We start from the raw sequence: 16,369 nt of genomic DNA, 5'->3' as shown, positions 1-16,369 counted from the left end.
TTACCTACACAGCCTGTCCCCTGAAACCAACGTCATGTGTCCACCTTCATCCTGGCACACAACAAAAGATCTGTTGTAGCCGATCCCGCTCACAGCCCCCAAAAGATATCTTCACTAATTGAAGTCACAAGCACTAACACAGCCCAAACTGTAGGACGATAAGGCATTTGTATAGGCGAATGTTGCGGGCTCATTCTCCTAGGCTATAGTTTAGCAGCAGGATGGTCTAGCAGAAAACAGAAAGAACTGGAACCGGTGGAGACATTAATGACAGCAGGTAAGCACAGCTGAATTAACCCAGGCCACCTCAAGAATAAGGAGAGGATGGGCGTCTTCAGATACTGGTTGTCAGCTTGCATCGTGGTATTGCTTTTCTCCTCAGTGCAGCCTGATGACTCCTCGTTCAGCCTGGTAGGGTTGCTGAGGAGCCTCTCTTCGGGGATTCTCGTCCGCAACGAGCCCGTCGTGATTGACAGGCTTGTACAACTCGAGAGAGAATTGCACGATTTGGAAAAGGAGGATGTGGAGCGTAAGGAAATCCCCATGTTGGAACCAGAGCTGAATCAGGCCTCTGAGATCTCCGACGCCGACCCCACGAAGCAGGGACCCAAAGTCTTGACCAAAGATGGCATTATTAGAGGCAAAACCGTGGACAAGGCACACATATTTTACGGCATCCCATTCGCAGATCCGCCACTGGCCGCATACCGATGGAAACCGCCCAGACCTGTGAGCCCATGGAAAGGAGAGTATGATGCCACCTTCCCCAGGGCTGCGTGCATGCAGGGCTGTATTGGGCCCATCTCTGAAGAGTGCCCAGCTAAGGTGAGTGTGGCATTGGGACCTCACCAATCATCACAATGTCATGCCTATATTGGAGTGGGGTGAATTAATTTCCCCAGCCTATTGCTATCCAAGCAAAAATAAATATTCTGCATCTAGTCACAACCGGATTGCCAAAAGTCACAGAGGTTTGGTTGTATTGGTATTTATAAACACTGGTGGCACTCTTGTCATCACATGTTGTTTCCAGTCAGGTTGGGTTCCAGACAACTTCTGTTGTGCACGTGGTAGAGTTTGTCAGAAAAGCAACTCGGCCTAGGTTCAGCTCCTTGGCCACAAAAGTACTAAAATTGATGTTGTTGTGCTTCTTGTTACTCTGTGGGACAGTTCCCTGTTAAAGGAATAAGGGATCTCCAATGGAGATATTTCCATCGAGAGAAAGCTTTTTAGTCTAGGACTAGGTTTAATCCATGGATGTGAAAACAGCCCTAAATGTCCAGCCATATAAAGGCCTGTCCTACACTGTGTGCTTCCAGGTGAGTGAGGACTGCCTCTACCTGAACATCTTTGTCCCTCGGAGTGTGGACTTCACCTCCCCTCTGCGCTCCCCCATGCCCGTGATGGTGTGGGTCCATGGGGGTGACTTCATTGCCGGAACAGCCTCCAAGCCCCTGTACGACGGCCGCTTTATCAGCAACTTCACCCACACCTTGGTGGTGAGCGTGGCCTACCGTCTGGGTAAGACTCCCAGACCCCTTAGTCATACGTCCCCTATTCATCATGAACATTTGGGCTCCCAGCGACCCCCAGTGGTTGGCTATAGATTGATTTTGTGTGACTTGTTGTATATTACTCAAACTCTGCATGTATGTATTTATACAGTATGGTATATATTTTATACACTCTTGAGACTAGTTTGAAGGGTAGTCAAATGTGTTCAGTTCCTGAAGTGCAAATATTATTGATTAAAAATGCAAAGCTTCATCATACCTTCACCTTCAGGAATGCACATGCTAAGTGACAGTAATTCTAACTCATCTCTAAACAATATTGTCTCATTACAGGGGCTTTTGGCTTCCTGGTTTCCGGTAAAGATTCTAAGACCTCGGCTGTGGGGAATTATGGTATTTTGGATCAGCAGGCAGCCCTCCTTTGGATCCAACAAAACATAGCAGTGTTTGGAGGTGACCCGACCAAGGCAGGACAACATCACACACACATACACACACACACATACATACACACACAGCTGTGGCCCACTGGTTAGTACTCTGGACTTGTAACCGGAGGGTTGCCGGTTCGAGCCCCGACCAGTGGGCTGCGGCTGAAGTGCCCTTGAGCAAGGCACCTAACCCCTCACTGCTCCCCGAGCGCCGCCATTGTAGCAGGCAGCTCACTGCGCCGGGATTAGTGTGTGCTTCACCTCACTGTGTGTACACTGTGTGCTGTTTGTGTTTCACTAATTCACCGATTGGGTTAAATGCAGAGACCAAATTTCCCTCACGGGATCAAAAAAGTATATATACTTATACTTATACTATACTATACTATACACGCACACACACGCACACACACACACGGACACACATCTATCTGACTGCGTGTACGCTACATACAGGGGGGAAATTGTTTCTTGATTGTTGATGTAGGTGACACAGATAACTGTTTAGGATGCAAACATTTGTGAAGGGTATATTGACTTTTCAACTGAGCGTTTCCCCCAGCAAATGTGGAAGGAACATCTTGAGCACCATTGAAGCCTCATATTAATCATTCACATGATTAAGTGATGCGACACAACTCCCCCCAGTCTGTCAAAATTGAGGAGAGCTGAGTGGGAGACTCACTAGCGGAGCAGACAAGGTCTTCTTTCATATGCCATGTTGCTGGAGGGGGATTTCTCTAATGAACCGATTCCCTTTGCATTGAGATTAAACAACAATTTTGTGAGTCATACCAATCCATTTTGCCCAGAGGCAGCGTCGGGGAAAACAAAATTGAATGAACAGAAATAGACATCAGCCTGTCTGTCTTGCGCCCTCTTTCACACACATGCACACACTAAAGGAGTACCGTCACACTGGTGTGACGGGAATGTTGAGAAATGAACGTTCTAAAGAATATCTGGGTTCATTGAATTCAACATAGAATTTTAGAACTTTCAATTGTTGCGGAACTTAGAACGTTCAAAAACCTACACCTTTAAGGGTTAACACATGCTATCTCTCTCTTTCTCTCTCTCTCTCTCTCTCTGTATGTGTGAGTAAAAGTGCTAATAACTAGAGAGAGAGAGAGGCGTACAAGTTGTTGCATATATACAGTCTAGTATATACAGAATAGATACAGTCCATGTCAGTATGTATGTACTGTACTGCGTGCGTGTCCTCATGTATTTTGCTGTATGTCCCTGAGACAGGTGACCATATTTGGGGAGAGTGCTGGAGCCCAGAGTGTGAGTCTACACCTGATGATCCAGAGCAGCAAGCCGCTCTTCAAGCAGGCCGTCTTCCAGAGTCTGCCCTTCTCCATCCCTCTCAAGACCAGGTAGGCGCTTAGGCAAAGCCTGCACATCACGCATATAGAATGCATAGAATGTATGTGTTTATGACTATTGCATATATTATATATAGCCTATATATTCATCCAAATGTATGAATGTATGTTTTAGACTAGAGGAATAGCTTTTTCATTATTTGTGTTAAAGGAACCGTATGTAAGATTGTGGCCAAAACTGGTACTGCAACCACTTTCAAACTGTAGAGTGGTGTATCACCTCCCCCTCCCCCCTGACTCGAGGTTGCCAACCCGGATGCTGAAACACTACTGACTTTGTGATTAGTAGATAGGTGGAAGGTGGCGCATCAGGCCAAAACACAACATGACATGACAAAAACACATCAACATCAGTTGAGGGCTGCAACTTCACTTTGTAAATGACAATATCCTGGCCGTACTACTGTTGTCAGTGATATAAGTATTTAAAATGAACATGATTTCTTAATGTCTAGTGACATATCAGGGCCATTTTATTATTAATTGAAATACATTTCTTGCATACGGTTCCTTTAACCTGGAACCCATCCGATAATCAGTGATGACTGAAAATGACAAGGGAAAAGACTCCCCACCACCACCACCACCCAAACACACACTCACCTCAGTTACGCCACATTTTAATAAGAAAAAATAACATTCACTTATGTGCTGAATAAAAGTGGTTTTTGGTTCCACTTTTGTGTGTGTGTGTGTGTGTGTGTCTTGTTTGTCTGTCTGGCAGACATGATGCCCTGAAGCTGGGGAAGGACTTTGCCAAGCAGGCCAACTGCTCAGTGAAGGACATCGTGTGCCTGCTGTCCCTTAGCCCCCAGGCTGTTCTCGCTGCGCAGATGAAGTCCAGTAAGAAGATCTCTCTCTTTCTCACTCCTTCTCTCTCTGTTACACCTGAGGCCATGAGAGCCATGCTTTGTAAGACTGGACTGACAGACAGGCCTCCAGTATCTCAGTATTTCTGTATCTCTAATCTTTTTGTCTATCTGCTGTGTGATGAATAGTCTTTGTGATGACTCCATGTTTAGTTTCATATGCCATGATTCCATTGCAGTAAATGAAGGAGAAATCCGGCCATTTTTCATATAGATCTCTGTTTTTCGAGGTCACCAAGTACTGTCTTAGAGCTTAAGAGCTTAGCTCACTACATTTGGCTCATCACTGGTTACTGCAAACATTGCTCAAATGACACAAGCATGTATCTGTGTTTCCCCAGGCTCAAAGGTGATCAACCCATTCCGGTTCCTGGAGATTTTTGAGACCTGGGGGCCTTTCATTGATGGAGAGCTCATCAAAGAGCAGGCTGTGACTGCCTTCCAGAAGGGACACTGGCAAAAAGAGAAGCCAGTGCTCTTGGGTAAGGCCACAACTTCTTCAAGTGTCCACTTGCCACACATGTTAAGTTTAGGGAAGTCATTGTGCACATCCCAGGTGAGGGACAAAAAAACACGGTCAGTAAATTCTTAAAAAGTGCACATTTCTCGAATCTCACACAAAAAAGGAAAAGATTCAAGAACTCTGCACATTTGTTAAGTATTCATTTGCCACACATGAGCATGTGTATGAGTAAGTTACTGTTTAAAACAAACTTCAGGTGGACTTGATATGGCCCTGGCTCCCTACGTGGTTCCCTTTTGATGCCTCTCTTGTTATATTTGTTTGGTTCCAAAATGCTATATCTATTTTTTTAAAACATTAACTAGTCATGTTATTTAATTATGTATTTCAGGTAATATCAATAAAAATGCAGTTGTGTTTCGATTGAGTTAAGATAAATCAAATAACAATAACCCAATTACAGTTCCACTGAAGTTACTAGGAAAACAATAAAAAATAATGATTTATGAAAATTCATTAAAATGGAGGACATAGCATTTATGGAATATCTCAGTACTTCCCTCTAATGTTAAGTTTTTTTTAGGTAGTTGAACTTTATGTATACTAGGGTGTGGCCATAGGACTTCAGAAACAGATATTGGGTATGTTCCATAAACTACACTGTGCGCCGTCAGACCGCCATATTGTTTTGTTATATTGTAATATGTTTTTGGCAGGCACCACATCAGAGGAGGGGGTAATATTTGTGTTTGGGGTCTTTACCAAACCCGTGTCTCCAGTGGAGTGCACAGTCTACACCACGGCCATCTTTAAACAGCACACCATCCGCATCCTGCGCAAGTACCTGCCGCTCTACAAGGATGCAGACCGAAGGGACATGCTGTCTCAGGTGAGTCATTCACAAGCTTTCACATGCAAATGCACACGTGTTTACTCACACGTGTACATGGCCAAATGTTCCAGTTCACTTACTCGCTCTCTTTCTCTCTCTCTCACTCACACACACACACACACACACACATAAATAAATACATACACATAAATACATACACATACATACATACATACACATACATACATAGACACACAAAAATGGTGATGTGCTAAAAGCCACATAGAATTATTTCAGATATTATCATGTGACCTTAACATAACATTCAGGGTCAATGCATTGGTATACATGTTATACCAATGCATGGTAAACATCTTATGACTCAGTCCAAATACACCCAAATACACCAACTTAATAAAAAGTGTTTCAAAGATTCCTGGTAATGTCTTGTGTGAGAAAGAAATAATCCACGACAACATTGGATGGTATAGAGGACGCACAACTTCCTTAGACAGGGGGGTGGGGTGGGGTGGTGTAACTCCTCAAAATTCTGAGGCCAGTCACATCCGTTCCTTGATCTCCTGAGTTGGCCCGACAAGGAGGCCCACGGAGCGTGACGAGGACGGAGCGTGACGAGGACGCAGCTGTCTCCTTTGCCTGTCTGCTGCGTGCCGCCAGGCTGCTGTAGCTAACCCACATTGGATTAAAACGAGCACTCAATCCATTATTAGCCATTAGAGGTATTTGAGTCATGCAAGGAGATAGCAGCCTCATAGCATTAAGAGGAGAGGTGTCCTTGCCGTTAATTGGAAATCAGAGGCAAAACTAGACATCAAAACAGACAGAGAAGGTAAAAGTAATTAATAAAAATCCATTGCCTTGATGTTACAAGCATTTTGATTTGTGTAGGCTATTCTAAATTTGATTGCTCTAAAGCTACAAAATCAGTAAAACTTTGTCAATAGCTTTGCTACACAGGTGATGAGACCTGTGAGATCTCTAGAAACAGACTTCAATCAGCTCAGCTGACAGTCTGGCTTTGTCAAACTGCTGCAATGTTATGTGACAGTTGCTGTGATGGTGGCAGTAACTTGGCTACACATGTTGCCAGCAGAGGGCGCTAGAGTCTTTGGAACGCTTGATAGGAGTCAGCCCCAGTTTCCCCTCCGCTGAGCCCATCCACAGGATTCTGCTCTAGACTGCTGGCCGGAATGGATGAGAACCCCCCATGTCTAACTGCCAAGGCAGACTGTCATGCAGATGGTGATGCTTTTATTTGAATTAGAGCACTGAGATGAGAGACAGAGAGAGACGCAGAGAGATGGGAAGGGAGAGACAGACAGACAGACAGAGAGAGGGCGGGGGGCAGACAGAGAGAGAGACAGAGAGAGAGACAGAGAGAGACGCAGAGAGATGGGAAGGGAGAGACAGACAGACAGAGAGGGGGGGGCAGACAGAGAGAGAGACAGAGAGAGAGACAGAGAGAGAGACAGAGAGAGAGACAGGGAGAGAGACAGGAGAGAGACAGGGAGAGAGACAGGGAGAGAGACAGGGAGAGAGACAGGGAGAGAGACAGAGAGAGAGACAGAGAGAGAGACAGAGAGAGAGAGACGCAGAGAGATGGGAAGGGAGAGACAGACAGACAGAGAGAGGGGGGGACAGAGAGAGAGACAGAGAGAGAGACAGAGAGAGAGAGAGAGAGAGACAGGAGAGAGACAGGGAGAGAGACAGAGAGAGAGACAGAGAGAGACAGGAGAGAGACAGAGAGAGAGATGGGAAGGGAGAGACAGACAGACAGAGAGAGGGGGCAGACAGAGAGAGAGACAGGGAGAGAGACAGGGAGAGAGACAGGGAGAGAGACAGGGAGAGAGACAGAGAGAGAGACAGAGAGAGAGAGACAGAGAGAGAGAGAGAGAGAGAGAGACAGAGAGAGAGAGACAGAGAGAGAGACAGAGAGAGAGGCAGAGAGAGAGACAGAGAGAGAGACAGGGCAAGAGATGGCTTTGATTAATAATAGAAGATTTTGAATATGTTGAGCCACACTTTGCCTCAGAGAATTCATCAGCCCATATGTAGACTAAAATATCACAGTTTGGCCTCAGAGAGACAGATAGAAAGAGAGAAATAAATAAAAATAAAAAATCATTGATACCGAGGGAAAAACATTTCTCTACATTTTACTCATCTGTGGTTAGTGAACACACACACACACACACACACACACACACACACACACACACACACACACACACACACACAGTGAGTAATAAACACACAAACCCTGAGCAGTGGGCAGCCACTGCTGCGGCACCTGTGGAGCAGTAGGGGGTGGGCGCCTCACTCAAGAGAGCACCTCAGCTGTGGATGTGCACATGGGAGAGTGATGTTCAATCACTCCCCCTGCCCTACCAGTCTGGGATCAAACTGGCCACCCTTCAATCACAAGTCTGATTCCCTATACCAGTGGGCTACAGCAGCAGCCGCAAGATTACTTCTAGATGGTGTAGGTAAATGTCTAGAATAGCACTTAGACTAGATATGATATTAGTGTGTGAAATGATTGAGATCTGGAACAGGAGAGGGTTATTATGGTGTGACAGCTTGCAGGCTGAGGTCTGACTTTTAAATGCAGCCTGTCAGTAGGGTCTTCGCCAGAGAGATGGAAAAGGTCTCCACACAAATGTCAGGTCTCATGAATATTAAAAAATGAGAGACCTGGGGAAATGAAGAGGGGGAATCGGGGATGTGAGAAGTGCGTGCGTGCGTGCGTGCGTGTGATCAGTGTGAAGTATATAAGATGCATTCCATAAAAGGTTTTTGTATACATTTTTGTGTCAAGTAGGACTTTAAGTGTTAAGTGCATGTGTCATCAGTGTCTGTGCTATTTAGAACTGTAGGCAACAGTTGTAGATGAATGTAGCTTCTGCCAGCCATACCTCTCATATATACAAACTCCATTGCAATCTCAGTGTTTGTTTTCAGTTCATTCACTGCCAGTGTTCCTGACCATCTCTTCGTCCCATGTCTGTTGTCTCTGTGTCTGTTGTCCCATGTCTGTTGTATCTGTGTCTGTTGTCCCATGTCGTTGTATCTGTGTCTGTTGTCCCATGTCTGTTGTCTCTGTGTCTGTTGTCCCATGTCTGCTGTCTCTGTAGATCGTGACCGACTACGTGTTCCTGTGTCCGTCCCGTCGCGCGGCTCGTGCCGGAGCTCTGGCGGGCAGCTCGGTGTGGATGTACGTGTTCGACCACGTGGCCAGCGACCCGCGCGTCTGGTCGGGCATGTCCATGTGCTACGAGCACGTGTGCCACGGCGCCGAGCTGCCCTTCCTCTTCGACTCGGCCGGCGTGGGCAACTTCTCGCTGGCGCCGCCCGAGCGCCTGCTCTCCAACCGCATGCTGTGCTACTGGGGCGCGTTCGCGCACGCCGGAAACCCCAGCTCGCCGAGCAGAGCAACTTCTGCCTGCAGCAGCGTCCGCCCGCCTGGCCGCAGTACGCCGGCTCGTCCAGCTGGCTCGTCATGAACTTCACCGTGCACTCGCACGCGCAGGCCGGCTCTCGCAACGACATCTGTGACTTCTGGGACAAGTTGGGCATCTACTGAGTCCCTCTCCAGGAAAGGACGTTTTGGGGGAGGGGTAAGCACACAGGCCAGGTGAGGTACACCTAATGGTCACCTTACACCAAACAACTTTCATCTTTCAAGAATCTTTCCCAAATCTTGTCAAAGTTGTTTGGTGTAAGGAGGCCATAAGATGAGATGAAACTGTATTTAATGTAAGGGGGGATGTCAGGTAATCTGTAGTGAGGTGAGAAGGATAGTTGTAGGGCTGTTGTGATTTTTTTTTGCCCAGCCTTTTCCCGGAGTCAGTTTAGGTCATTATGGTAGAGCAGTTTTGTAGGCGCGGTTGTAGGATCAGTTAGTCACACTAACACAGTCTGCACACGCTCAGTGCAACTGAACATATGAGTACATACCCCCCCACCCCAACCCCGTACTCTCTACACTGACAGGCTCGTTGACCTCTGACCCCAGGGGCAGGAGGTAATGAGGGGTTTGTGTGCTGCAAAGCCCCACTCAAAAGGACTGCAACCAAAGGAGCTGTGCGAGACATGTTCAAGGAAGGAGAAGAGAGAAAGAGCAAGAGGGAGATCCTTTTATATATTAACACAGATTCTTTTCTTTCTTGTTGCTTTGAATAACCATTTTCTTCACTCACCAACCTGCTGTACAGAATGAATGCTCTCACTGGACATTTTTTATTTCAGAAGACTATGCAGGTAAAATCATTTCAAAGGGCCTAAGTGTATGTTGATAAAAGCTTGGGGGAGCGTTCTGAATGATAAAAAAAAGACTGTTGTGTTATTCACGTGCCACGTCCTGAGGCACTATGATGTTCTCTGATGAGGGTAAAATAAAACATTTCAAATAAAAATCTATACCACCCGTGGATCTTTCATATATAATCATCCTATTGCCTGCAGAGCTTCTCTACAGTAAAAGTGTTTTATTTCACTTGAGTGTGCAGTCTTTCATCTGTCACCTAGCATGCATGAATAAGGAGGACAATACATTCCAGTTTTATGAAGTGATTCAGCAAGTGCTTCTGAGTCAGGCTTTTATTCCCCTCTATAAGCATAATTTTACCTATATTTGGAAAAAAGGTACCCGTGTGTCATTATACAGCAAAGCGTTGTATCACCTATGTGTTAAGGCCTGTGGTTTTATGTGAATGTCCGGGGGGGCGGGGGGCGGCTTCGGAAGCTGCGGAGTCCAAACGTTATAGTCTTGCATAATTTAATTTGCAGTCGCAATGGAGAACAGCCCCAGGGACAGACTTCTAATAGACTGTTTTTAAAGCTCCGAACAAAAGAACTCGGTGGTTTTAATTCCACATCTCTGCTGCATGGAGCCCCTCTGCATGTTCAATTGGCGCTTTACATCCGAGCAACCCAAAGAGTATCACTGCTTTTTGTCTTAAGGCATCTGTGTTAATGAGTTAATTACACGTGGATTTGGGGCTCAATGTCAAGAGACCGGCTCAGAAATGTGTCCTATTTTCTCCAGACAAACCACCCAATTATAGAGATGCCAAGAAACACACTGCAATGTCTAAGTGCACTGCCCACATTTGTCCAACAAGAGGGCCCGCTCCTAAATCCGCAACACAATGCGCTTCTGCTAAGCTTATTAAGTATGAATCAGAGCAGTTTTCATAATGCGTCATTGATCCATTATTGCCTCTTTAAAACATTGACTGTTTAAAAATGTAATCCTAATGCTGAGGTCATTAATGTCTGTTAGGGTGTCCACCTCTGACTCACTGATTGTACTCTGTTCCAACACATCCATCCAATCAGTTCTAATAAACTGCATCATGAAAGCAGCAACAGATTCTTGGAAGCCCCTTTATGGCTTTGCCTCCCAAGAATCCTGTGTTGATTTGCCACTGCTGGAGTCAGTGGTTGGCCGAGTCCCTGAAATTATGAGTGCTCCACTGTGCAACATCTGAAAGCATGTGCATGAGACTGTGATTGATTATGGCTGTGTGTGTGTGCATGTGTGTGTGTGTATGTATGTGTGTGTGTATGTATGTGCATGCGTGTGTGGGTGTGCGTGCGTGTCTGTGTGTGCTACACCAGAAGGGGCACATGGACACATCGCATTCCAGAACAATCTGATTACAGCCGAACGGAGGCACCAATTAAAAATCAGATGACAGCTATGTTTGCGCGCCACTGCATGGTCCAGCAAGCATCAGATTAGCAGTGGACAGGCCCCCAGTGTGTGTGTGCATAGGCCGGCAGACACCATGCACACAGAATCCTTTAACAGAGAGAGAGAGAGAGACGGATCTAATTAACAACAGAGTACCTCTCAGAAATGCTACGACAGAGCAACGACTCCACGGGCAATTGAACTGCAGGGTCACAGAGCGCAACACAAACGTGAGCTTGCACATAAAACGGCCCACAGTGGGCCAGAGACAGGCTGAGGATTTGAAGCCAGACGGTTGAAAAACGTGGTCCTCCCTGTAATGTTTGCTACCATGCTGCAGAGGGAACACAGCTGAGGGGCACTGCATGTGGCAGATTGATGGATGATCGGTGAGAAAAGATCTTGCTAGAGGAGGAGTGTTGCTGGTTCGGAAGGGGTGCGCACAGAATCAGAATGCAGTAATGACACTGCCCCCCTCCCCCCAGGCCTCACTTTGAAGTGAACTTGAATTTTTCAGCGTTCTCTTTGACACTTTGGGCCCTTCGGCCGCTCTGCTTTCCTCTTCCATTTCTCCAAGTTCCGATACCCCTGAGCTCAGAGAAGAGAGAGAGAGAGAGAGAGAGAGAGAGAGAGAGATCTCACCTATACAACCCAACACTTGCATTGATGAAGTATAATGACAGCTTTGCCCTTCCTCTTGCTGTTTATGATGCCCAGAGTACAGTCCATTCACCCATGCCCCCCATCACCACCACCACCCTGTCTTTCCCTAGGTTGCATCAGCATCTTTTCACAATTTTCTTTTAACTGTGGGATGAAAAGGAGCGGCTCTCTCTCGGGGTCCATGGCTAACTCACTCGCTGCAGAAACAGCATAATCACCCTGAATGGAGTTTGCTGAAGCACACTTCCACTTCCTGGCTGCTTTCAATGACATCCTCTCCGCAGCGGTCCTTCATGCATGTAAGGGCCCAGTGGATAGGCAATTAAGAATGGCCGCCATCAGCTTTTTATTGCTGTGCGGTGTGGCTTTGCAGAAGCGGCGCGGAAGTGAGGTCCTCTTGAATTGGTTATTTTTGTTCAGGCCCTGAGGAGGCCAGCCGTGCTGACTCGCATGATCGCTGCTGGTCTCCATGGAGTTTCCATGTAATGAAAACATGACCATGAAAGCTTCTACATCTCGCTTTTCTCTCTCTAGCTCTTCTCTCTCTCTCTTTCTTTTTCTCTCTTTGCCTCTATTTCTTCTTCAGTCTCTCACATTTTAGAGTTTATTTTTTCAATTCAGTTCCATTTTTATTTACAATAACGCTAAAACCTGAGGGCACTCGATAGAGCCCAGCTTGAGCTTTAGTCAGCTCTCAGGTCTGGTGACTCCTAAGAGATCGGCCCTAGCATGGCCTTTCCAGTTCCAGCTCCAGTTCTGTTTGAGAGACCGGACGTGACATTTCCCACTTCAGCACCAACTAAAAAGGCTGCCTGCCCACCTCTGCACCAATGGGCTAAGCTGTAATAAGCTGCGAGGGGACTGGAAATCGAAGAGCACTTCGCTTTTTATCTTGAGAGGCATAACAATGTCCAGTGAGGGCATGAGGGTGTAATGAACATTTCTGCTCCCACTATAGCAAGACTGCATTCTGTTACGTTGTTTGCACAGCAACTACGTGTGTCTGGTGTCTTGTGTGGGCCCACACACAGCCTTTAAGAGACCACACATGTGGAAATTTGATATCTGACAAACATGTCACCCAGATGGCAATGATATATGAGCGAGACCAGACCACAGAGGTATGAATATGTCACCACTGACAAGCCACCAAGCACTTAGTGGGCAAAGTCCTCAGCAGAAACTGAGCTCATAACATAACAAATCTCTTCCTTGTTCTGATCAACTGCTGTTGGATTTGAATTTGTGTTGCATTACAACCTAAGAGCAAACAACGTCTCATGTCGCCACCTGATCTTAATGTGGGGTCACGGATGGTGGCGGTGCATTGGTCACACACGGCAGCACAAACCACATCCCCGGGTCGTGGAGAGGAAAAATCCCCCTCATCTGGACAACGCTCCTTTTGTTTGCCCTTTTATGGTGCATGCCACCACAGTGTTTGCCCTTGCCCTGGTTTCACATCACACCGACCAGCTGTCCCCAAACAGCAGCTAACAAAGGTGAGGTTTCTAAAGACCTTTACCTTCCTCAGGATGGCAACCACATGTGTATACACAGTATTTTGTTTTGTTTGTTTGTGTAGGAGTTCCCTGTGTGTGTGTGTGTGTGTGTGTATGTGTGTGTGTGTGTGTGTGTGTGTGTGTAGACAACATGATAGGAAGAATTTGTGTGTGTGTGTGTGTGTGTATTTGTGTGTGTGTGTGTGTGTACGGTATGTGCATGCAATCGTGCATGTGCATGTATCTGTGTGTGTGTGCGTATGTGTGTGCGGACATGTGTGTACTGTGTGTGACTGTGAGTAATTGTGTTGGTAAATAATTAGATGGATTAGCTGAAAGGTAGCTATTGGTGTGTATTGATTTCCTGTGGAGCTGGAAGAGTAGGGTGTCCGTATCCCATTCTCATTTACTGCCCTGGGGCCCGTGGGGACCACAGAAACTATTTGGTGTTTGCTGGCCACAGTAATTGATTAATGTTGCTGCTGTGGCTCTCCTACTGTTATGTTGGAGCAGGCAGGAAGAGTAGAAGTCGTTGTTGAGGCTCTTCTGCAGTGAACCAGAGCTAAGGGTGCTAGCAGGCATGTTTGCTAGAGCCCTTCTGTCTAAGCCGTGTGGTACTTGTGACACATTTAGCCGTGGTTGCTGTATTTGAGAGACACATGTGGACATCCACATAAATGTGCACACACACACACACACATACACAAACACACATATTCTTTGTATCATTTTGTACACACACACACACACACACACACACACACACACACACACACACACACACACACATTTAGATGACAAACAACCATACAACACAAGATACATACAGAGAGCCACCCGTAGGACATGTGCATCAGGGCATTTGTTCCTGCCATGATTAGTGTTGCTCTGTCAGACACCATTAGCTCATAATTAATACACATACAGGTACTAATGGCCATGTGTTTGTTCTCTCTCTCTCTCTCTCCCTTCTCATCCCCACCTTTTATTATCTCACCTCCTCCTCCCAGCCTCCTCTCCCCCCAACCCTCTCTCTCTCATACTCACCCCTCTTTCATTTACCCCCCCCCCCCCCTCTTTCTCTCTCTGGGGATTGCAGTGGACACTGGACAGGGTGGGTGCTGTTCTGAATGCTAATGGCCCGTGCGTGGCTGGTGGAGTTTCTCCATGTGCTCTTGAGGCAGGGGTGCTCGTGCTAAGGGGAGGAAGGAGCACTGGAGCCCTTAACCATAACCGCAGGGTTAACAGCACACTTACTCCAGCCATAGACCTCAGGGGTGAAGACATTTTATGGCTCTTGTTATGAAGTCTCTTTACGGTGTCGTTTTATGGGGGGATAATTATGTCACATGCTCTTCCAAATTCTTCACGGTATCCTAATAAATGGCAGCAGGAGCAGCCATGGACGTGCTGGGCGATATGGGAAAGACCTGTGTGCGAGGCAAGTCGAACGGAAGGGAGGTGAGCCTGTCGCCAAACATTATTGGCTTCCAAGACAAATGAAACCACAGGGCTTTTCAGAAGGAGCAAAACCACCAGGCTGTTATGAATGTAAACATGCCACCGCTCACAGAATTGCAAATATTACTGAGGGTAGTTTCATTTACCCCTCACACACACATTACCACTATCAGCACCCGGACACACACCCACGCATTCACACACACACACAGACACACACACACATACTCTCTCTCTCTCTCTTTCTCACACACCCACGCACACGCACACACACAAACACAGACTGTGTTTACTTTTCAGACAGTGGGAAGAGTCAATTGTCATTAGGACTATGAAATATAACATGTGCTGTAAGCAGAAAAGTGGAAGAAATGTAGAAAAGCACATCCGCAATTAAGAACAGAGGAGGGAAAAAATCCCCTGTGGAACACAACATCTCTGTATCTCAATGATATGATACAGACACCATTTCTATGTTCATGTTTAATGTCTTCATGTTTTATATCTTATCCTTATATCCCTTTGTGCTCATGATAATGCAGATATTCCTTTGTGCTCATGATAAAGTAGATATTCATTATCATCATATACATGTGCATTGTTACTTGCCATACATGACCACCTGTGGCAGAAGGACGAGAGCAGCCAGTACTGGGACACATGTCGTTATAATTCCTCCAAACTGATACTCAAGCAGCCTCAAGCTGCAGCTTATTCAACCTTCCAAGACAAACAGGAGGTTCTAGCCAGAGTCCAACGGAAGCCTGTGATCACATCAGTCTCGGAGGTGGGTGTGAGCACGGTGTCTGGTTCAGAGGTGGAGTGACTCAGTCCAGCGCCGCCATAAATCCAAATCCAAAGGGGAACTCTCACTTGGATGACCTGCCCAGCTCCATACTGTGCCTGAGGTCAGCATGCAAACAGAGGAAGTGGCTGTCACCAAGGTCAAAGTCACTGTGTGTGTGTGTGTGTGTGTGTGTGTGTGTGTGTGTGCACGTGTGTGTCTCGCACACCAAGCTCTTCTCCATTAATATGTTATTAAATCCACACCACTCAGTTATAGCACGTAGCCTACCTTAACTTTGTGAAGTGACATTACAGGTAGTCTGCAGCAATTTTCATCACAATTTTTTTACTATATGCACAGTACCACCAAGGCCCATAGATCAAACAAAGACTCAAAGGAAGCTGTCATACACATTGAATTGCTCACCAGACATGTTTTCAGGCTTTTACCTTTAATCAGATATGACTGTGAAGAATGATAGGATGTGGGAAATGAGAGAGAGATAGAGGGTGGGAATCAAGTAATGACCGTGTGGACACTTACTGTACATGTACCTGAGAGGTCTATGGACACTGCAGTTGCATGCACTACACTACAGTACTCCCCCGAAGTTTACACTTTATCGTATGCACAAACCCCCTGGGCTCCGAGCTCATGACCTGGGTTAACATGATGCTCAGCCAATTGAGAAAAGCAGAAACTTTCTGCAAAGTGTACGTGCAAAGATCTAGAGACAC

General features: G+C 46.3%; 1 protein-coding gene across 1 annotated transcript; it reads left to right on the top strand.

Annotated features, from left to right (window-relative positions):
* Window positions 1-27: 27 nt before the first annotated feature.
* On the top strand, window positions 28-9,947 carry LOC125310188 (crystal protein). Its single transcript, XM_048267363.1, is given in 9 exon segments — window positions 28-825; window positions 1,320-1,521; window positions 1,848-1,981; window positions 3,200-3,327; window positions 4,061-4,179; window positions 4,547-4,687; window positions 5,385-5,557; window positions 8,656-8,947; window positions 8,950-9,947. Coding segments are annotated over 9 exon segments (1,845 nt in total). The 5' UTR covers window positions 28-324; the 3' UTR covers window positions 9,105-9,947.
* The last annotated feature ends 6,422 nt before the right edge of the window (window positions 9,948-16,369 follow it).

Source organism: Alosa alosa, chromosome 17 (genome assembly GCF_017589495.1).
Source record: "Alosa alosa isolate M-15738 ecotype Scorff River chromosome 17, AALO_Geno_1.1, whole genome shotgun sequence".
Classification (NCBI taxonomy): domain Eukaryota; kingdom Metazoa; phylum Chordata; class Actinopteri; order Clupeiformes; family Clupeidae; genus Alosa; species Alosa alosa.
The sequence above is the reverse complement of the archived record's forward strand: the minus strand, read 5'-3'. Positions and strand labels throughout refer to the sequence as shown.